Raw genomic sequence first — 19,976 nt, 5'->3', positions numbered from 1 at the left:
ATATGTGTACTTGTCTGCATGCTTGTGTGTGCATGCTAAGCTGCTTCAGTTGTGTCCGACTCTTTGCAACCCTATGGACCACAGCCCGCCAGGCTCCTCTGTCCATGCAATTCTCCAGACAAAAATACTGGAGTGGGTTGCCACTTCCTCCTTCAGGGGATCTTCCCAACCCAGGGATCAAACTCTCATCTCTTATGTCTCCCACACTGGCAGGCAGGTTCTTTGCCACTAGCACCACCTAGGGAGCCCAATACTTGTGTCTATTCTTTTTCAAATGCTTTTCCTTTTTAGGTTATTACATAATATTGAGCTAATGTACTTTTTATAGTAGTGAAAATTGCAGCTTAAGGAGATTAAGTGAATTGCTCAAGACACACAAATTGTAAGTGACTGACCCGTCTAAATTCAAGGTCCATTCTCAAAGTCCATGACCCTACACCACCACCCCACTGCATCCCCAGTGCGGAGGAACTGTCGTTGACAAGACGGATGCAGAAGAGTTCCTACTACAAGTATTCACCTTGATTGAGCAGTTATTCATCATATGCCCATGAAAAGGGCACATTCCACTGAGAAACTTCATTTTCAGGAACTCTATTGCCAGAGATAGAAATAAAATAGAAGAAACTCTGTGCCTTAGCTCACCTACCACTTCTTGCATCATTTCACGGCAGAGCAGTTCTAATTATTTGTGCACCTAATGACGGAGACTCAAATAGATGAAGCAGGAACTGATAAAACTTGACCTGGGCAATAGTGACAAGAATATTTGCCTTTAAGTAATACATTAAGCTAAGCTACACATTTTTTTATGTCGATGCTGTGCATGCATGCAAAGTTGCTTCAGCCATATCTGATTCTTTGTGACCCCATGGACTGTAGTCCACCAGGCTCCTCTGTCCATGAAATTCTCCAGGCAAGAATACTGGAGTGGGTTGCCATGCCCTCCTCCAGGGGATCTTCCCGACCCAGGGATCAAACCTGTGTCTCTTATGTCTCCTGCATTGGCAGGTGGGTTTTCTTTACCACTAGTGCCACCTGGAAAGCCCACATGTCTATGCTGTGTGTCTGGTTTTTTAAAATTATGAAAAGAAAAATATATCAATGGGGAAGAGCACAGAGACTTAAAGCCTGGCACAGAGCAAGTGCTCGACAAATGCCAGCCATTACTATTACTCTAAGGAGTAGCATTGCCTCTTTCTTCTTTATTTTGTGCTGAGTCACTTATCTCGTGCTGACTTTATCTCCCAGCTCCTATCCATTCTCAACTTTGTCCCAGTGGTTGGGGCCCTGCACTTGCCCTGCCACAGTGTGATAAAAAAAATTTAATAAACATAAGGAGAATAAGAATAATAAAAGAAAAATGATGGTGAGAGCAGCTGTTTTGCCCCTTTCCTGTTCGCCCAGTTCTGTTCCCTTCTAACCTTAAAAGGACCTAGTTACAGGAAAGAGATCACTAAGCCATTGAAATGAACTCCGGACTTAGGCTCTCCTGAATGCACACCATGCTTTGCCTAACCTGTTGATTCTTTCCCTAGATAAAAAGAAGTGTAAATGAAGAATTATACAGTTAACAAAATGACTAGCTCTCTACCCCCAAGCAAATACTGCAGGCAGATCATACAGGCAAGATAATATCTGAAGAGTCAGCCAGCCTGTGCTCATGGAGGATGATGTAGAACTCAACCTCCTACCTGGATGATTCACTGGGATGCTTCCCCCTCTCATATTTTCCCCTTTAAAAATTGTCATGGCTGAGCACAATCTTCAGAGCTGGTCTCTGGACATGAATCCACCTTCTCCCAGGCGGCTGGCCTTCCTTACCAAAGCACCTTTCCTTTCTACTAACACTTGTCTCTTGAATTACTGGCTTACCAGCTGAACCCAGGTTTGGTAAAAGTGGCATATAGGAAACTCCCAAATAAATGTTAGCTATCAGCCATCATTAACTGTTTGAGACCTTTATAAATACCAGTTTCATATGGCTCAACCCAGTTTTTTATTTATTTCCCAGTGTATATATTATTTTGATAAAAATTTTAAAAACAGGTAAACAAGAGGAAAGGAATATGACAAAACATTTACAATAGGTATCTCTGGATGAGAAAATGCTTTCTAGTCTATTCTAAAAGTTCTTCTACAGTTTCTAATTTTTCTAATAACTAGCATGAATTATCTTATAATCAAAACTTTTAAAAAATTAAATAAAATGATTCCACTAAAGGAAAAAAAAGTAAACAAAACACTGCAAAATGTCTACTTATGTAAGAATATTTTAATCTTTAACATGATTTTATTAAAATACCATGAACAAATCTCATCAGAAAAACATTGTGAAAACTTGTGGAAGTTTATTTATTTGCATTAAATAGTGACCAGGGACCAATATTAAGAAATTATTTAAAATATTTAACTTGTATGGGTACCATTTCCACTTATGTCTAAGAAGTTTTCCTTTGCCCCCATAAAAACTATTTCTATACTTATTTTAGCCATTTAACATAGTATAAAGAAAAGAATTCAGAGGCAAGCAAATCCTTTAGCACATCACATTCTTTTCCTTTTTATTCCTGAGGCATTGTGTTTCAAAACATCAATCAGTGCCATCTGCTAAGTATAAGACTGTAATTTTAACATTCCTCTAATTTTTAAAATTCTTGCCTTAAGAAAATTGACTTCCAGAGTTTCTTAGGATGAGGATGGTGCTAAAACACAAATCTAGGAATCCCTCAAAGAATTTTACAGTCTAGTATTCCTCATATGTGGGTCTGCTCCATACTGCCTTTAAAAAGTATCTACTTATAAGGATTCACACTTTTCTTGGTTAAAGATGAATTCATTATTGGAACTGTTTCTTTGCCTAATGAAGTCAAATTATAACAAGGATTGAGTTGAAACCAGTCCCATTTTCGTACTATTTCAGAAAGCTTTACAAGCTGAAGGACAAAAGAAACATAAATAATTTGTAGAGCTACAAACTAAAAACCACAAAGATAATCCATGATAGAAGAGGAATAGTGTTCATGCAAGTCCAAGAATCTAGTACAGATCACTAGAGTGAACATTAAAACATGCTCCCTCAAAATCTTCTAGATTAAGGGAGACTAAAAAGATTTAATTTAATACATGTAGATTCCTTTGCTATATAGGACATTAGTGGGGCAATTGGTGAAATATGAATAGGGCCCCTGGATTAGGTCATAGTTCTGTTCAGTTGCTCAGTCTGTCTGACTCTTTGCGACCCCATGGACTGCAGCACGCCAGGCCTCCCTGTCCATCACCAACTCCCAGAGTTGACTCAAACTCATGTCCATTGAGTTGGTGATGCCATCCAATCATCTCATCCTCTGTCATCCCCTTCTCTTCCTGCCTTCAATCTTTCCCAGCATCAGGGTCTTTCCAAATGAGTCAGTCAGGTCATAGTGCAGCATCACTACTATTTTTTTTTTTATTTGGACACAATCACAGAAAACTAACCAATCTGATCACATGGATCACAGTCTTATCTAACTCAGGGAAACTATGAGCCATGCTATGTAGGGCCACCCAAGACAGACGGGTCATGGTGGAGAGTTCTGACAAAATGTGGTCCACTGGAGAAGGGAATGACAAACCACTTCAGCATTCTTGCCTTGAGAACCCCATGAACAGTATGAAGAGGCAAAAAGATGTGACACCGAAAGATGAACTCCCTATGTTGGTAGGTGCCCAATATGCTACTGGAGAAGAGTGGAGAAATAACTCCAGAAAGAATGAAGAGGCTGAGCCAAAGCAGAAACAATGCACAGCTGTGGATGTAACTGGTGATGGAAGTAAAGTCTGATGCTATAAAGAACAATACTGCACAGGAACCTGGAATGTTAGGTCCACGAATCAAAGTAAATTGGCAGTGGTCAAATAGGAGATGGTGAGCATGAACAATGACATTTTAGGAATCAGTGAGCTAAAATGGACCCAAATTGGTGAATTTAATTCAGATGACCATATATATATGGTTATATATATATACACACACACATACATACTACTGTGGGCAAGAATCCCTTAGATTTTTGCCTAAGGGCAAGACCCTTAGGTCTTTTCAATTGAGTCAGCTCTTCGCACTAGGTGACCAAAGTATTGGAGTTTCAGCTTCGGCATCAGTCCTTCCAATGAACACTCAGGACTGATCTACTTTAGGATGGACTGGTTGGATCTCTTTGCAGTCCAAGGGACTCTCAAGAGCCTTCTCCAACACCACAGTTCAAAAGCATCAATTCTTCTGTGCTCAGCTTTCTTTATAGTCCAACTCTCACATTCATACATAACTACTGGAAAAACCATAGCCTTGACTAGATGGACCTTTGTTGACAAAGTAATGTCTCTGCTTTTTAATATACTATCTAGGTTGGTCATAACTTTCCTTCCAAGGAGACCATTCAGGTATGACCTAAGTCAAATCCCTTATGACTATACAGTGGAAGTGACAAATAGATTCAACGGACTAGATCTGATAGAGTGCCTGAAGAACTATGGACGGAGGTTCACGACACTGTACAGGAGGCAGAGATCAAGTCCATCCCCAAGAAAAAGAAATGCAGAATGGCAAAATGGTTGTCTGAGGAGGCCTTACAAATAACTATGATCAGAAGAGAAACAAAAGGCAAAGAAGAAAAGGAAAGATATATCCATTTGAATGCAGTCCAAAGAATAGCAAGGAGGGATAAGAAAGCCTTCCTCAGTGATCAATGCAAAGAAATAGAGGAAAACAACAGACTAGAAAGACTAGAGATCTCTTCAAGAAAATTAGAGATATCAAGGGGAACATTTCATGCAAAGATGGGCACACTAAAGAACAGAAATGGCATGGACCTAACAGAAGCAAAAGATATTAAGAAGAGGTGTCAAGAATACACAGAAGAACTGTACAAAAAAGATCTTCACGACCCAGATAACCATGATGGTGTGATCACTCACCTAGAGCCAGACATCCTGGATGTGAAGTCAAGTGGGCCTTAGGATGCATCATTACAAACAAAGCTAGTGGAGGTGATGGAATTCCAGGTGAGCTATTTCAAATCCTGAAGGATGATGCTGTGCAAGTGCTGCATGCAATATGCCAGCAAATTTGGAAAACTCAGCAGTGGCCACAGGACTGGAAAATTCCAATCCCAAAGAAAGGCAATGCCAAAGAATGCTCAAACTACCACACAATTGCACTTATCTCACATGCTTTCAAAGTAATGCTCAAAATTCTCCAAGCCAGGCTTCAACAGTATGTGAACCGATAACTTCCAGGTGTTCAAGCTGGATTTAGAAAAGGCAGAGGAACCAGAGATCAAATTGCCAACATCCAGCTGGATCATCAAAAAAGCAAGAGAGTTCCAGAAAAACATCTACTTCTGCTTTACTGACTATGTGAAAGCCTTTGACTGTGTGGATCACAATAAACTGTGGAAAATTCTGAAAGAGATGGGAATACCAGACCACCTGACCTGCCTCCTGAGAAATCTGTATACAGGTCAAGAAGCAACAGTTAGAACTGGACATGGAACAACAGACTGGTTCCAAATCAGGAAAGGAATATGTCAAGGCTGTCTATTGTCACCCTGCTTATTTAACTTATATGCAGAGTACATCATGAGAAACACTGGGCTGGAAGAAGCACAAGCTGGAATCAAGATTGCCGGGAGAAATATCAATAACCTCGGATATGCAGATGACACCACCCTTATGGCAGAAAGTGAAGAGGAACTAAAGAGCCTCTTGATGAAAGTGAGAAAGGAGAGTGAAAAAGTTGGCTTAAAGCTTAACATTCAGAAAACAAAGATCATGGCTTCTGGTCCCATCACTTCATGGCAAATAGATGGGGAAACAATGGAAACAGTGACAGACTTTATTTTGGGGGGTTCCAAAATTACTGTAGATGGTGACTGTAGACATGAAATTAAAAGATGCTTGTTCTTTTGAAGAAAAGCTATGACCAACCTAGACAGCATATTAAAAAGCAGAGACATTACTTTGTTAACAAAGGTCCGTCTAGTCAAGGCTATGGTTTCTCCAGGGGTCGTGTATGGATATGAGAGTTGGCCTACAAAGAAAGCTGAGTGCCAAAGAATTGATGCATTTGAACTGTGGTGTTGGAGAAGACTCATTAGAGTCCCTTGGACTGCAAGGAGATCCATCAAGTCCATCCTAAAGGAAATCAGTCCTGAATATTCATTGGAAGGACTGATGCTGAGGCTGAAACTCCAATACTTTGGCTACCTGATGCAAAGAAGTGACTCACTGGAAAAGACCCTGATGCTGGGAAAGATTGAAGCTGGGAGGGGAAGAGAACAACAGAGGATGAGATGGTTGGATGGCATCACTGACTCAATGGACATGAGTTTGGGTAGGCTCCAGGAGTTGACAATGGACAGTGAGGCCTGGCGTGCCGCAGTCCACAGGGTCTCAAAGAGCCTGACACAAATGAGCGACTGAACTAAACTCTGGAGTAACAGAAATTAAAAACAAAAATAAACAAATGGGACCTAATTAAGCTTAGAAGCTGTTTCACAGCAGAGGAAACTATAAACAAGGGAAAAAAACAACCCTCAGAATGGGAGAAAATAAGAGCAAATGAAACAATTGGCAAAGGATTAACCTTCAAAATATACAAGTAGCTCATGCAGCTCAATATCAGAAAAACAAACAACCTGATCAAAAAGTGAGTAGAAGACTTACAACCCTCAGAATGGGAGAAAATAAGAGCAAATGAAACAATTGGCAAAGGATTAACCTTCAAAATATACAAGTAGCTCATGCAGCTCAATACCAGAAAAACAAACAACCTGATCAAAAAGTGAGTAGAAGACTTAACAGACGTTTCGCCAAAGAAGACAGTTCAGTTCAGTCGCTCAGTCGTGTCCAACTCTTTGTGACCCCATGGACTGCAGCATGCCAGGCCTCCCTGTCCAAAGAAGGCAGATAGCTAATAAACATATGGAAAGATGTTCAACATCTCTCATTAGAAAAATGGAAATCAAAACTAGAAATCAAAAGTTCTGGGGATGTAATGTATAGTTAATAATATTGTATATCTGAAATTTGCTGAGAGTAAATCTTAAAGATCTCTTCATAGGAGAAAAAAAATTGTAACTGTGTGGTAATGGATGTTAACTAAACTTGTGGAAATCATTCTGCAACAGAGAAATCAAGTAGTTACGTTGTATACCTAAAACTAATACAATGTTGTAAGATTGAAAGACAAGCACTTACCATTTATCTCAAGGAAAGAGTATTTGATTTCATGACTAAATGAAACAATTTGCTATTTTAAAAAATATAGTTCAAGTGCTATTGGTAATAGCATAAACTCATTTCCTGATGGTGGACCGGAGAAGGAAATGGCAACCCACTCCAGTACTCTTGACTGGAAAATCCCATGGACCAAGGAGCCTGGTAGGCTGCAATCCATGGGGAAGCGAAGAGTCCGACACAATTGCGTGACTTCACTTTCACTTTTCACTTTTATACATTGGAGAAGGAAATGGCAACCCACTCCAGTGGTCTTGCCTGGAGAATCCCAGGGACGGGGGAGCCTGGTGGGCTGCCGTCTGTGGGGTCACACAGAGTAGGAGACGACTGAAGTGACTTAGCCACAGCAGCAGCAGCAGATGGTGGAAAGAAAAATGCATTCCAAGACCTTGATTTAGAGATTTTAAAAGATATAGTTAATAAAATTTCTATCATCATTGAAAGGAGATATTACAACTCTTTAAAATAATTAAAATGGAAAGAAGTAAGTGTTTATCCTTATCTTCCCTGTAAGAAAGGAATTGTAGGGTAAGCAATGGCCATAGATGATTAGGAAAAATTATTCCTGGTGTAAATTCTAGCTAATATGTGAAGAAAGAATGAGATAATATGAAAATTACCATTTTGTAGTCCCAAATAAATGTTAATTTAGTCACGGGTCATTAACAGAGACTAGGTGAAAGATCAACGGTCAGTGGGGAACTTTTATCTGCAGCATGTCAATTACCACCCCTCATATTACTTCTTACCTGGACCCACTGACCACTCTTAGACACTAATAATGGGACAACTGGACATTACATGGATCTGACATAATGTGACATGGGCACCCAGCAACACCTTGGAATAGGACTGGCAAAAACGTTTCACCTAAATCTTATCGAGGTTTTAGTTCCAACTTCCATTTTAGAAGAAATACAGAGACTGATGCTGAAGCTACAATACTTTGGTCACCTGATGTGAAGAGCCAATTCATTGGAAAAGATCCTGATGCTGGGATTGAAGGCAGGAGGAGGAGAAGACAGAGGATGAAATGGTTGGATGGCATCACAGACTCGATGGACATGGGTTTGAGCAAACTCTGGGAGATGGTTAAGGACAGGGAAGACCGGCAGGCTGTAGTCCATGGGGTTGCAAAGAGCTGGACACAACTGAGAAACTGAACAACAACAGAGAATTGAAGAACAAGTTAGCCCTCCAAAAAAGCAGAGGAATCCTGAAGGTATGTTGCAGAACAGATAAGCTGACTTCTTCAGTGCTTCACTGACAAAACAAATAGGGCAACACTGTTCTAAATTAAAGGACATTTAAAAACTAAATGCAACCCAGGGGGGTTGTTTGGATCCTGATTCAAACAAATCACCCACCAAAGTGTATTTCTGGCTCAATTTTAGGAAAGCTGAATATTAAGTTGACTTAGATGATTTTTAGCAATCACTGTTAATTATGCTACATGTAAAACATAATTTTATAATATGTAGACTAAAGTACTTTGGATTAAAAGACATGATTTGCTTTAAAATAGTTTTGCAAAACAGATAAAACTAATATAACATATTGTTAAAATAATTGTAAATCCAAGCAATGGGTATATGGGAATTCACACACTTATCTCTATTTTTCTGTGTGTTTGAAATTTTTCATAATAAAATTTCCAAAATATACAATATAAAAGAATAGTACAAATGTCAAATGTGTGCAATAGCTGTATTTAAATTGTCTGTCAAGACTTACAGACTTCAAGAAGGAGCTTATGGTTTGGTTACCTGGTTATGGGGTGGGGCTGGGTGAAGATGGAACCATAGGATGAAAGGATAATTAGGGAGTTTGGAGTGGACATGTACACCCTGCTATGTTTAAAATGGATAACCAACAAGATCCTACCATATAGCACATGGAACTCTGCCCAGTGTTATGTGGCAGCCTGGATGGGGAGCTTGGAGGAGAATGGATACAAGTGTGTGTATGGCTAAGTCTCTTCACTATTCACTTGAAATTCTCACAACATTGTTAATCAGCTACCCCAATACAAAATAAAAAGTTAAGGAAAAAAAAGTCTGTCAAGCCACTGTAGTCTGATTCAAATTAGGAGTGGTGGGCCATGTCCAATCCACTCACATGTGGCGCATGGAGCTCTACCACTCACCTTGTGACCTTGAACAATTACTACACCTCCAAGCTCTGTCTTTGGAAAATGAGCTCAGGGTAGCCCCTACCCCTGTGGTTGCTGTGGGGATTTACCTACATGAGTTAATACAAATAGGAGACGTGGGTGACAGAGTGAAAGTGTTCAACCAGTATTTATGCCTTCCCTGGGCCAGGCACACGCTGGGTGCTCCCTCACTGAGCGTATGGGCTAGGATGTGTCAGGGAGAAAGACATTTCCCCCTACCTTCCCAGGTTCTTCTGGCTGGTCTAAGAATTAAATTGACAGGAGACAGATTCATGGGAGAAAAAAACAAAACTTTAATAATATGGATGAAAGGGGGAACCCAGGAAAACTAAGTAACTCGGCTGAAACCCTCACCTTAAATAGCATCACCAGCTAAAGACAAAAGAGGATGTTGAAGGTATGCAGGATCAGTTATGGGAGCTTGTCAGGAAAAAACAAGGGTAAGATTTTATGCAGGTATAAATTCCTCCCTTCTCCATTTGATAGGCTTCTAGAGATTTGGTCATCTGCTTTCCTATAGCAAGGGACACATGACTACAAAGAGATTCCCCTTATAAATGTAAACATTAACAAACGGGTAACTCCTGCTAGGTTTTCAGAGTTGTTTTGTCTGTCTTTGTTTTGTCTGCTGCTTTTTAGAAAATAACCAGCTTCAAATAATTAATAAACCAAAGAAACATATTTTAGGGTGACAAAGTCTGCTTACCTATGGATGGCAATACAGACCTTTCTCAAGCAGCACAGACATACACAAACACAAGCATCAGCAAGGGCCATGGAAGGAAAAGACAGCGGGCCATCAGAGATGTGCTGACTGGTGAGTGAGAAGGTCAGTCTCCAGGTTCAAGACATTCAACTGGATAGCAGAGTGGTTAAAGCAGGAACTCTGGGTAGAGTAGTCGAGTCTGCCTGCAGCTCCTCCGCCTCCTACTAACCGTGTGATCGTGAACAATTCACTTGACCTCTTAGTTCCTTCATCTATACAATGAGTGCAAGAAGGCACAGTCCTTACCTCATAAGGCTGTGGTGAAGATTACATGGTTAATAGTGTATGGTGCTTAGCACTGCAGAGGGAGGCAGCAAGTGCCCTTTTGTAGTTGGCAGAAGAGCAACTGGCACACACCAAGCCCTTAGCTATTATCTCAATGGTACTTTGACCAAGAGCAAAACAAAATATAATGCTGTCTCAACAGTCTGGCCTAGGAGGACTTAATGAGCTAAGGCTTTCAATTTCCTCTTTTAGTAAACTCCAGCTGCACTTGGAAGAATTTATTTTTTAAAAAAAATCCCCATGTGCAGGTTCCATTCTGAAATAAATGAATTCAAAATTCTTAGGGAGAGACCATGGGCATCCTATTTTTTTCAGAAATTTCTCCAGTCATTTTAATTGCAGCCTGAGTTGAGAACCATCGATCCAAGACACTCAAAATGCAAGACGGTTCAAAACTGTAAACCTCTACAGTGCAATGAGTTATTAGTTACTGTGGCCTCCAGTGTACAACCCATGGTCTAAGAGCATACAAATAACCAGGCTTCTGAAGCGGCTGTGTGTGTTAGTCGCTCAGTCGTATCTGAACGGTGAGGTTCCCAATAATTCCTGTCCTCTCAGACCACCCCCCTTTACCTTGACCCCCTCAACCCCTTTACTCCCAAGAGCAGAACAAACATCTGGAGGAAATGCGCACAGGTAAGTCCCCTGGCTTAATTTAAGAGCCGGCTAGGACAGGGAGGCCTGGCGTGCTGCGATTCATGGGGTTGCAAAGAGTCAGACACGACTGAGCGACTGAACTGAACTGAACTGAAGACAACACTCTCCGGGGTTGAATTATTTACAGGCAGAGGCCTCCCAGCTCAAGCAGTGTATGGTGCATCCGCAGCAAGGTACCTTTCCGCATCCAGGAAACCTTTAACACGAAGTTAACCCAGATATTTGTCCTTAGGGTGGGGAGAAGGAACGGATCAGGTTTCAAATCCCTGGTCATAGAGTCCATTTCCGAAACCGTAATTCAAGAAACGAGTTTGTCTACTTGGAGGGGCTTAAGTGTCATGTCCTCCATCCAGCTCGCTTGGGTAGTGGTTCCATTTGGATGTATACATGTGTCAAAACCCACCGAGCCGTAAATCTGGGCCTTTTCCTTGGGGTAAAGGCACGCCTTTATTTTTAAAAACAGCACTGGGGAAAATTAAGTCGGCACTCAGTCGTTCGCTACGAGCTTCACGTAAAAAGATGAACCAAAGAGGGGAACCCCAGATTAGCTGCCCACGCCCCGTGTGACCTGCCAGATTAGGTTTACAAAGGGAGCCGGGCTGGAGGGTCTAAGGACGTCCTTGGACTTTCCGACAAAGCCGGTCTGGAAAGGAGCAGACGGAGCCCCAAGCACCGCGCGGTTTCGCCTGGATCTTGCGCGGCCAGGCGTCCTTACCGAGCAGCAGGAAGGACAGCAACCACTGCAGCACCGCCGCCGTCTGCAGCCGCCGCGCCAGCGGGATGTTGAGCGGCGCAAACTCTACCTTCATGGCCCGGCCGTGGCTAGCGAGAGCGGCGCAGAGCGCTGCCGCCTGGGACCTCGCTGCTCCGCTGCGCCTGCAGGGTGTGAGCGGCCGCCCGGGCCAGCGCCCGGCCCTCCGGGCGCAGAGGAGGCGGCGACCGCCCCGCACTGGGCGCGGACTGGATTTGGTCTTGGGTGGGAGGGAGCGCCGGGACCGAGCCTGGGGGCTGCCAATCACGAGCGCCGGGGCTCTGGAGCAGCTGCGGCGCCCGGGGGCGCACTGGCTGACTTGCCAGGGCGCCGAGGAGAGAGCGCAACGCTGGGCACAAGCGTCGGCAAGCGGGGTCCGCTGGCAACCTGCCCGAGCCCGGCAACTCGGGTGTTCCTGCAATTAGCCTAGAAGCTCGGGGATCTCCACTGAACCCTGACCACTGTTCAGAGATCGATTACTGTGCGCCCGGCTTCAGCATCCGCCCTTAAACCCACCTCTTCCTCCTAAAGTGTCTGCAGCTGGGGAAGAGTTAGGCTCTCCCCCCAGCTGGAGGTAGGCGTAAGAGTTAGCTTCTCTGGAGCTTGGTACCCATCTGTTTATTGGTCTGTGTCCCCCACACCACCCTCAAACTCTGGGGGACTCCTCACCTTTGTGTCTCAGATTCCCACACTTATCCTGAAAACCTTTCGCTTACTCATTCAATGGACATTTATTGAATACCTACCACTTTCCCGGAACCAATCTGGGCACTGAGGATATACTAGCTCATTCATCAATTCTGCTCTCAGTACAAATGGGGGTTGGAGGGTGGGGGTGGGGGAGGGAGAGAAACAAGAAAAAATAACACCATTGGGTGTGTAATTGCAAAGTGAAACCCTACTATGAATGAATGAGAAGGTTCTAGGACTTAGACTGGAGGGTCAGTCTCAGAAGAAGTGACCTTGACTTTAATTATAAAGGTGAATCTAACTCAAGCGAAGGGAAGCACGTGTTTAAAGGTCCTGTGTCTGAAACTAAAGACCAATATAGTGGGAACTCAGGGAACAAGGAGATTGTAGTGAAATGACTCAAAAACAGTGGCCAAGAATCAGATCCTTGCAGGCTGTGTTTAGGGTTCAAATCTTTACCCTAAGATTTGCCACGGAAGGATTCCATTTATGATATGTTAAATAAATGGAGAGATTCTAAATTGTGCCTCCGGCTTCCCTTGTGGCTAAGTGGTAGAGAATCTGCCTGCCAAAATAGTAGACACAGGCTGGATCCCTGGGTCAGGAAGATCCCCTGGAGAAGGAAAGGGCAACCATTCCAGTATTCTTGCCTGGGAAACCCCATGGAGAGAGGAGCCTGGTGGGCTGATAGTCCATGAAGTTGCAAAAGAGTCAGACATGACTTTGCAACTAAACAACAGATTGTGCCTCATCCTGTGAGCACACACTACATTTTCTTTATAAATCTTACTGTAGAGTTGACCAACACCAAGTAGGAGGTAGCTGTCAAGTCATTGCTAGAGGGAGTTCGGAACAGGCAAATTGACATAGTTGACTACCAATCCCCCCACCATGCCCCTTTCTCCTTCAACATTTTAATAGAAAGTTGGATAAAAACAACAACGCCTGAGTAGTTCAGGGGAGTAGTTTGTGACTTTTTGTATGCAAAACTTGCTGGGTTTTTTTTTTTTTTTCCTAATTGAGAAATCACTTTGTTTTTCTGCCCCATTTTCTTTATTTCAAGCCACAGGTCTACTTGGAGGGTCATGCAGCAAGTGGCTTGTAAATAAAATCAGAGTCTATGAATAGTGTCAGCACATTAAGAGACAGAACCACTGACTTCTCTCCTTAAGTCAAGATCTTTGGGATCCAGGAGTTGGTATTATTTATGGCACACCTGAGAGGTACCTGGCTCCGATTAACATGACCATGCTACTCACTACAAAAAAGCCCAAGGGCAGACTACTAAAGATGCCAGTGTCACCATTTTCTGAAGACTTAGTGGTAGCCCAACCCATGGACTTCATCACAGCTTTCTTCCATGTGGAATAACGAATTTCGCTCTCCTTGGCATTGATCTGAGGTTCAAACCGCTCCATCGTGACAGCTGACAAATCCTCAGGCTCGAGACTCCACACGCTGACCCCTTCTGCAGCCCCTGCGGCCATGGCAGCTCCCAAGGCAGTTGTTTCCGGCATCGAGGGCTTCACTACCGGGATATACAGAATGTCGGCTTGCAGTTGCATCAGAATTTTGTTGTTGGTCATCCCCCCGTCCACCTGCAAGTGACTGAGTGGAATTCCACAGTCGCGGTTCATGGCGTCCAGAATTTCTCGGGTTTGGAAACAAACAGCTTCTAGTGCAGCAAAAGCAATGTGGCATTTATTGGTGAACTGAGTGAGCCCACAGATGATCCCTCTGGCACTGGGCTCCCAATAAGGGGCATATAGGCCTGAAAAGGCTGGGACGAAATAGCAACCATAAGAGGTACCTACTTCTTTAGCAAGTTTTTCAATTTCCTCTGAGGTCTTTATAATTCCAAGATTGTCCCTTAGCCAGCGAACGACAGCACCGGCTATAGCTACGGAACCTTCTAGTGCATAATATACTGGTTTGTCTCTGCCGAGCTTGTAAGCCACTGTGGTCAGAAGGCCGTGTTCAGAAAATACACACTTATGGCCTGTATTGCATAGTAAGAAACAGCCTGTCCCATAAGTGTTTTTGGCTTGTCCATCCTGGAAGCACAGTTGTCCCACCAATGCAGCAGACTGGTCCCCCAGACACCCCGATATGGGCACACCTTCCAAAGACCCAGCTTTCATTAGGCCATAGATCTCAGAAGAACTCCGGATATTTGGGAGAATTTTCATTGGAACTTCAAAAAACTCGCAGAGCTCTTTATCCCATTCCAAAGAGTGAATGTTGAAAAGCATTGTCCTGCTTGCATTTGTTACATCTGTACAATGGACACCTCCTTGGGCTCCTCCCGTCAAGCTCCAAATAAGCCAGGAATCAATGGTCCCAAAAAGCGCTCTATCTTCTTCAACTGCCTTTTTAACTTTTCTCACGTTGTCAAGGAGCCAACGGAGTTTCACTGCGCTGAAGTAAGTGCTCAGTGGAAGGCCCGTCTTGGTCTTGACAAAGTTGTTATTTACTGGAATGCTTTTACTAAGACTCTCAACGGTAGACTGGGTTCTCAGGTCGAGCCACACCACAGCATTGTAAAGAGGTTCTCCAGTTAACTTGTCCCAGACTACAGTGGTTTCCCTCTGGTTACTGACACCAATAGCTTTTATGTTGGAAATATCAATATTGAGCTGTCCAAGTTTCTCACACGTTTTCTCTATACACTCATAGACGGACAGCAGGATTTCCTTGGGGTCTTGTTCCACCCATCCTTCTTTAGGAAACTCTTGTTTTATTTCCACTTGATGATGACTAAGTAGTTCGGCTGTTTTTGAATTGAAAACCAAAAAGCGCGTCGAGCTGGTGCCCTGGTCCACTGCTCCCACCAACGGCCCCAAAACTGCTTTCTTCGTGGCTGCCATGAAACTAGCTTCGGTCGGCGGGCTGGCGAACGCTTCCCGTTTCCCAGGTGACGGCGGCAGGTGGGGGAGGGGAGGACGGCGAGCCCAGAGGGCCAAGCGGCGCGCAGCCTCAGAACGCATTATCTGCTCCAAGCTTCTCGCCCCGCCCCTTCCACTTCTAGACTTCTTCCTGGACCTCCCACCACTGCTATTGGGAATGTTATATGAGTATACACCAAGTCACACATTTTGCAAAGCCCTTCACCAAACAGAGCGCATCGTGAAGCAACCCTGTGAAATTAGCTCATTTGTCAGTTAATGAAGGCCAGGGTCAAAGTCAAGCAACTGGCAGAGTGACAATTCAGCTTTGTTTATAACAAAGAGAGGAGAGTCCTCCCTTCTTCAGTTGATCCAAACGTGGAACAAGCCTTTATGGAGTACCTGCTCGGCACTAGGCACAGCCCTCGGTCCTGATAATCCAATGGTGAATTAAGACAGGGTCGCTGAGACTGAGAATTCACACGCATTCTTTCATTGACTATTTATGGAAGGGCGTCCACGTGCTAAACACTAGGTGGGGGATGCGGATGGGCTGAATAAGAGGGGATGAATAAGAAAGGTCTCTGACCTCATAGGGCTCAGAGTCTAGTGAGAGAAACAAAATAAACCAAATGTGTGCTAGTGCCCTGAAAGACACACACAAGTTCTAGTGATAGAAGATGAACACCTAATTATTTTTTAAAATTAATTCATCTATTTTAATTGGAGGCTAATTACTTTACAATATTGTGGTGGTTTTTGCCATACATTGACATGAATCAGCCACGGGTGTACATGTGTCCCCCATCCTGAACCCCTTCCCACCTCCCTTCCCATCCCACCTCCCTCCACATCCCATCCCTCAGTGTTGTCCTAGTGCACTGGCTTTGACGCCCTGTTTCATGCATTGAACTTGGACTGCTTCTTTCACATAGGGTAATATACATGTTTCAGTGCTATTTTCTCAAATCATCCCACCCTTGCCTTCTCCCACAGAGTCCAGAAGTCTGTTCTTTACATCCGCGTCTCTTCTGCTGTCTTGCATATAGCGTCTTGGTTACCATCTTTAACACCTAATTATTAATAGAAGAGATTGGAAGTATCAAGAGTGGAAGTAGGGAGACCTAAGGAGGCTATTGTGAGAATAGACGATGCTGGTTGGCCTCCTGTGTTAGCAAATAGAGATGGATTTGACATAAGCTTGAGGGATATAAAGACTGACAGGTTAATTGGATTCACAATCTATTGGCAGGTAAGACAAGTGGGATACCCAGAATTCCTATTCCTAGTCATTTGGAGTTCACTCTCCTGAATTATGCTCTTGTCACTTTCCCGGAGCCCTCAGCAGATAGAAAAGAATTGTCATATCTCATCACAACTCATTTGAGCAAAGTAGGGACCCATGAAGGTCTATCACCACTTTAATTAGCAAATAAATCATTCATTCACTTGTCTAACATTCAACACACTTATTTTGTACATTTTGTGTACATATTGTGTCCCAGGTTATTGGAGTTAAATGATTATTGTAGTTAAATGGTGAGAAAGTTTTAATTCATCAAGCTATTCAAAACAACTTTTCTGTATGAGTTTTGTTGATCTCTAGAAATAAAACTAATAGGAAAACATGAACCTTAGACATTATCTTTCTAAACTACGCATTTTGTGGAATAGGGAGCTTAGGGCAGAGAGGTTGATTTGTCTGTGGCACTCCAGCTAGTTAATGGCAAGGAGTAGACCAGATGTCTTTATGACTGCACTAAAACAGATGAGGAGAAGTGATGTCCTGTAGGAGTGTGGGTTTCATACTTTGACTTTAGCAGGGGTCTTTTCTTTAAATCTTCAAATAACTCCAATTTATAAAAGAAATCAAAGTGAAACTGCTCCTATTGGAAATGAACGGGGACCCTGACTGCCACTTTGTCAGTATCTTCCTCCTTCCCGAGGTAACTGTATCTTTAGCAAAATGAAACTAATATCATCAAATAGGTACAGAACTGAAACCATTCAGCGTGATTTTGGGGGGCTCCAAAGAGTTCTAGTACCACAGTCCCTTATGTCTCAGCACAGAAAGAATTCAGCGAGAGGCAAAGTGCTTGGATAAGAAGTGATTTATTAGAATAGGATGCTTGTGAGGCTTACAAGCAGGTAGGAGAGGGAGGGGCGCCACACCTCCCAGAACTTACTGGGCTACAGTTTTATAATCAAAGGAAAAGTGGGGAGGGGGAGAAGAACTTCTTTGTCTTTCTTGAGTAGGCATCATGCTTTCATCATCAGTTCCTCCTCCAGGCTGAGGAGGGGAGTTTTGGTGTCCCTACATGTCAAGCTAGGTTCACAATTATTGTTTTTAATATGTACAGATAGTGTGTCCTAACTTACCAAGCTCACTGGGCAGGTTGTGGGTCTCATGTCACCATCGTTTTATTGTTTGGGGGCATATCTCGTGTTTCTCTTGCATAGTCTTGTTGTGAATCAACTCTGCTTGATTTTGTACTTAAGCAAACCTGCTTTCTCTTTTTTTTTCTTTAATAATTTTAGTTATTTATTTTTGGCTGTGCTGGGTCTTCGTTGCTGTGAAGGCTTTTTCTCTAGTTGCGGTGAGCAGGAGCTACTCTCCAGTAATGGTGTGCTGTCTTCTCGTTTTTGTGTTTTTTTTTTTTTTTGTTGGGGAGTGCAGTCTTGGTTGCGCTGAGGCATGTGGGATCTTCCTGGACCAGGGATTCAACCCATGTCTCCTGCATTGGCCGGAGTATTCTTTACTGCTGAGCCACCACGGAAGCCCAAACCTGCTTTCTTGAGGAATCATTAACTTACAGGAGTCTCCCACACTTATCCTGTTTTACAGTACCCAAATGGGATTAACTATTTCATCACCAACTTTGTCCCATTTAGAATCTCCGAGGGACTGGCAAAATGGGTTGAAAACCACTTTGTGCGTGCGTGTGTGCGTGTGTATGTGTGTGTGTGTGTGTGGTGGGGTGGTAGTAGTGAGTCATTTAATATTTGGAGAAATACACAGCTTAAACAGGGTTGCAGTTAAGTAACTGTATGTTATGTATCAATACATCATTGATACATTGAGTCAATACACATTGACTCAGTGCTGACTATCTACCAGGTTCTGTCATTGTCATCCATGTGCGCTCAGTCATGTCTGATTCTTTGAGACCTTATGGACTGTTGTTTGCCAGGCTCCTGTGTCCAAGGGATTCTCCAGGCAAGAATACTGGAGTGCGTTGCCATCTCCTTCTCCAGGGGATCTTCCTGACCCAGGGGTCAAACCTGCGTCTCTTGCATCTCCTGCACTGGCAGGGGGATTCTTTACCATTGAACCAGTATCTCACCAGGTACTGGACTACATGCTTCATATGCTGTGTTTGCTTTAAGCCTCACAACAACTCTCCAGGGTAATACTATTATTCCTTTTACCAGTAAAGAAAGTGAGGCTAGAGGTCAAACTAATTGTTCACCTAGTAGGTAGTAGAAGTGAGTTTCTGTTGTTTGAAAATGGGTTTGTCTGTTTCTAGAGCCTGAGCAAATAACTGCCATACTAGGCTCCTCCTCAAATGATATCACAAGGAAGGAAGGGAATGTTGTTGAAACCAAGGAATAAGTCACTGAAGAGCAAGTGGAAGAATGCAGAGGGTCAAATTTGTCATAGTTTGGGTTATGGTTAGTTATTCATTCAGTCAATAGTTATTTGCCAGTCATATTCTATGTGCTTGGCACTGGGTATATATGAGTGAATAAAACGTGCATAACTTTTCAATAAATTCAACAAAAATTTATAAAGCAGCTTTGCCACAGTAAATCCTGAGGTGGCCATTGTGTTGGAAATTAGCTGTCCAACTTGAAGATCTGAGATTCCAGCAACCAAGTGTGGGTCCTCTTTCCATGTCTTATCTTTAATTAAGGAATGAGAAGGTGACAGTTCAGATTGCATCATAGGTTACAAAAGCCTAGGAAATTAGCTGTCCAACTGAAGATCTGAGATTCCAGCAACCAAGTGTGGGTCCTCTTTCCATGTCTTATCTTTAATTAAGGAATGAGAAGGTGACAGTTCAGATTGCATCATAGGTTACAAAAGCCTACCCTTGGAAATGAGTAACTAAAAATCACTTCTTTGTTTTGTTTCCTGTGCATTTGACAATAGCTAACTTCTACTAGCAAGAAAATTTTGAAAAGACCCTAATGCTGGGAAAGATTGAGGGCAGGAGGAGAAGGGGATGACAGACGATGAGATGGTTGGATGGCATCACCCACTCAATGGACATGGGTTTGGGTGGACTCCAGTAGTTGGTGATGGACAGGGAGGCCTGGCCTGCTGTGGTTCATGGGGTCACAAAGAGTTGAACACGACTGAGCAACTGAACTGAACTAGCAAGAAGATGCAATGTTTTTCGATAATAAGACATTTTACTGTAATTTAAGGTAATATGTTCCTATTATTAGGAAAGGAAACTGCATTTTCTCTAGAGTCATTGAGAGTCA

At 43.0% G+C, this 19,976-nt stretch overlaps 1 protein-coding gene and 1 pseudogene across 1 annotated transcript in view; both read right to left on the bottom strand.

Annotated features, from left to right (window-relative positions):
• The window catches only part of MOGAT1 (monoacylglycerol O-acyltransferase 1), a 34,521-nt gene extending 22,112 nt beyond the window's left edge, over window positions 1-12,409 (bottom strand). Inside the window, exon 1 of the mRNA XM_020910772.2 lies at window positions 11,875-12,409. Within this exon, the coding sequence (XP_020766431.1) occupies window positions 11,875-11,968 (94 nt within the window). The 5' untranslated portion in view covers window positions 11,969-12,409. The remainder of the gene's footprint in view (window positions 1-11,874) is intronic.
• A 1,016-nt stretch (window positions 12,410-13,425) lies between these two features.
• On the bottom strand, window positions 13,426-15,524 carry LOC110148660 (glycerol kinase pseudogene; annotated as a pseudogene).
• Between the last annotated feature and the right edge of the window lie 4,452 nt (window positions 15,525-19,976).

This window comes from Odocoileus virginianus, chromosome 30, assembly GCF_023699985.2.
Source record: "Odocoileus virginianus isolate 20LAN1187 ecotype Illinois chromosome 30, Ovbor_1.2, whole genome shotgun sequence".
NCBI lineage: Eukaryota > Metazoa > Chordata > Mammalia > Artiodactyla > Cervidae > Odocoileus > Odocoileus virginianus.
This window is presented reverse-complemented; position numbering and strand designations above follow the sequence as displayed.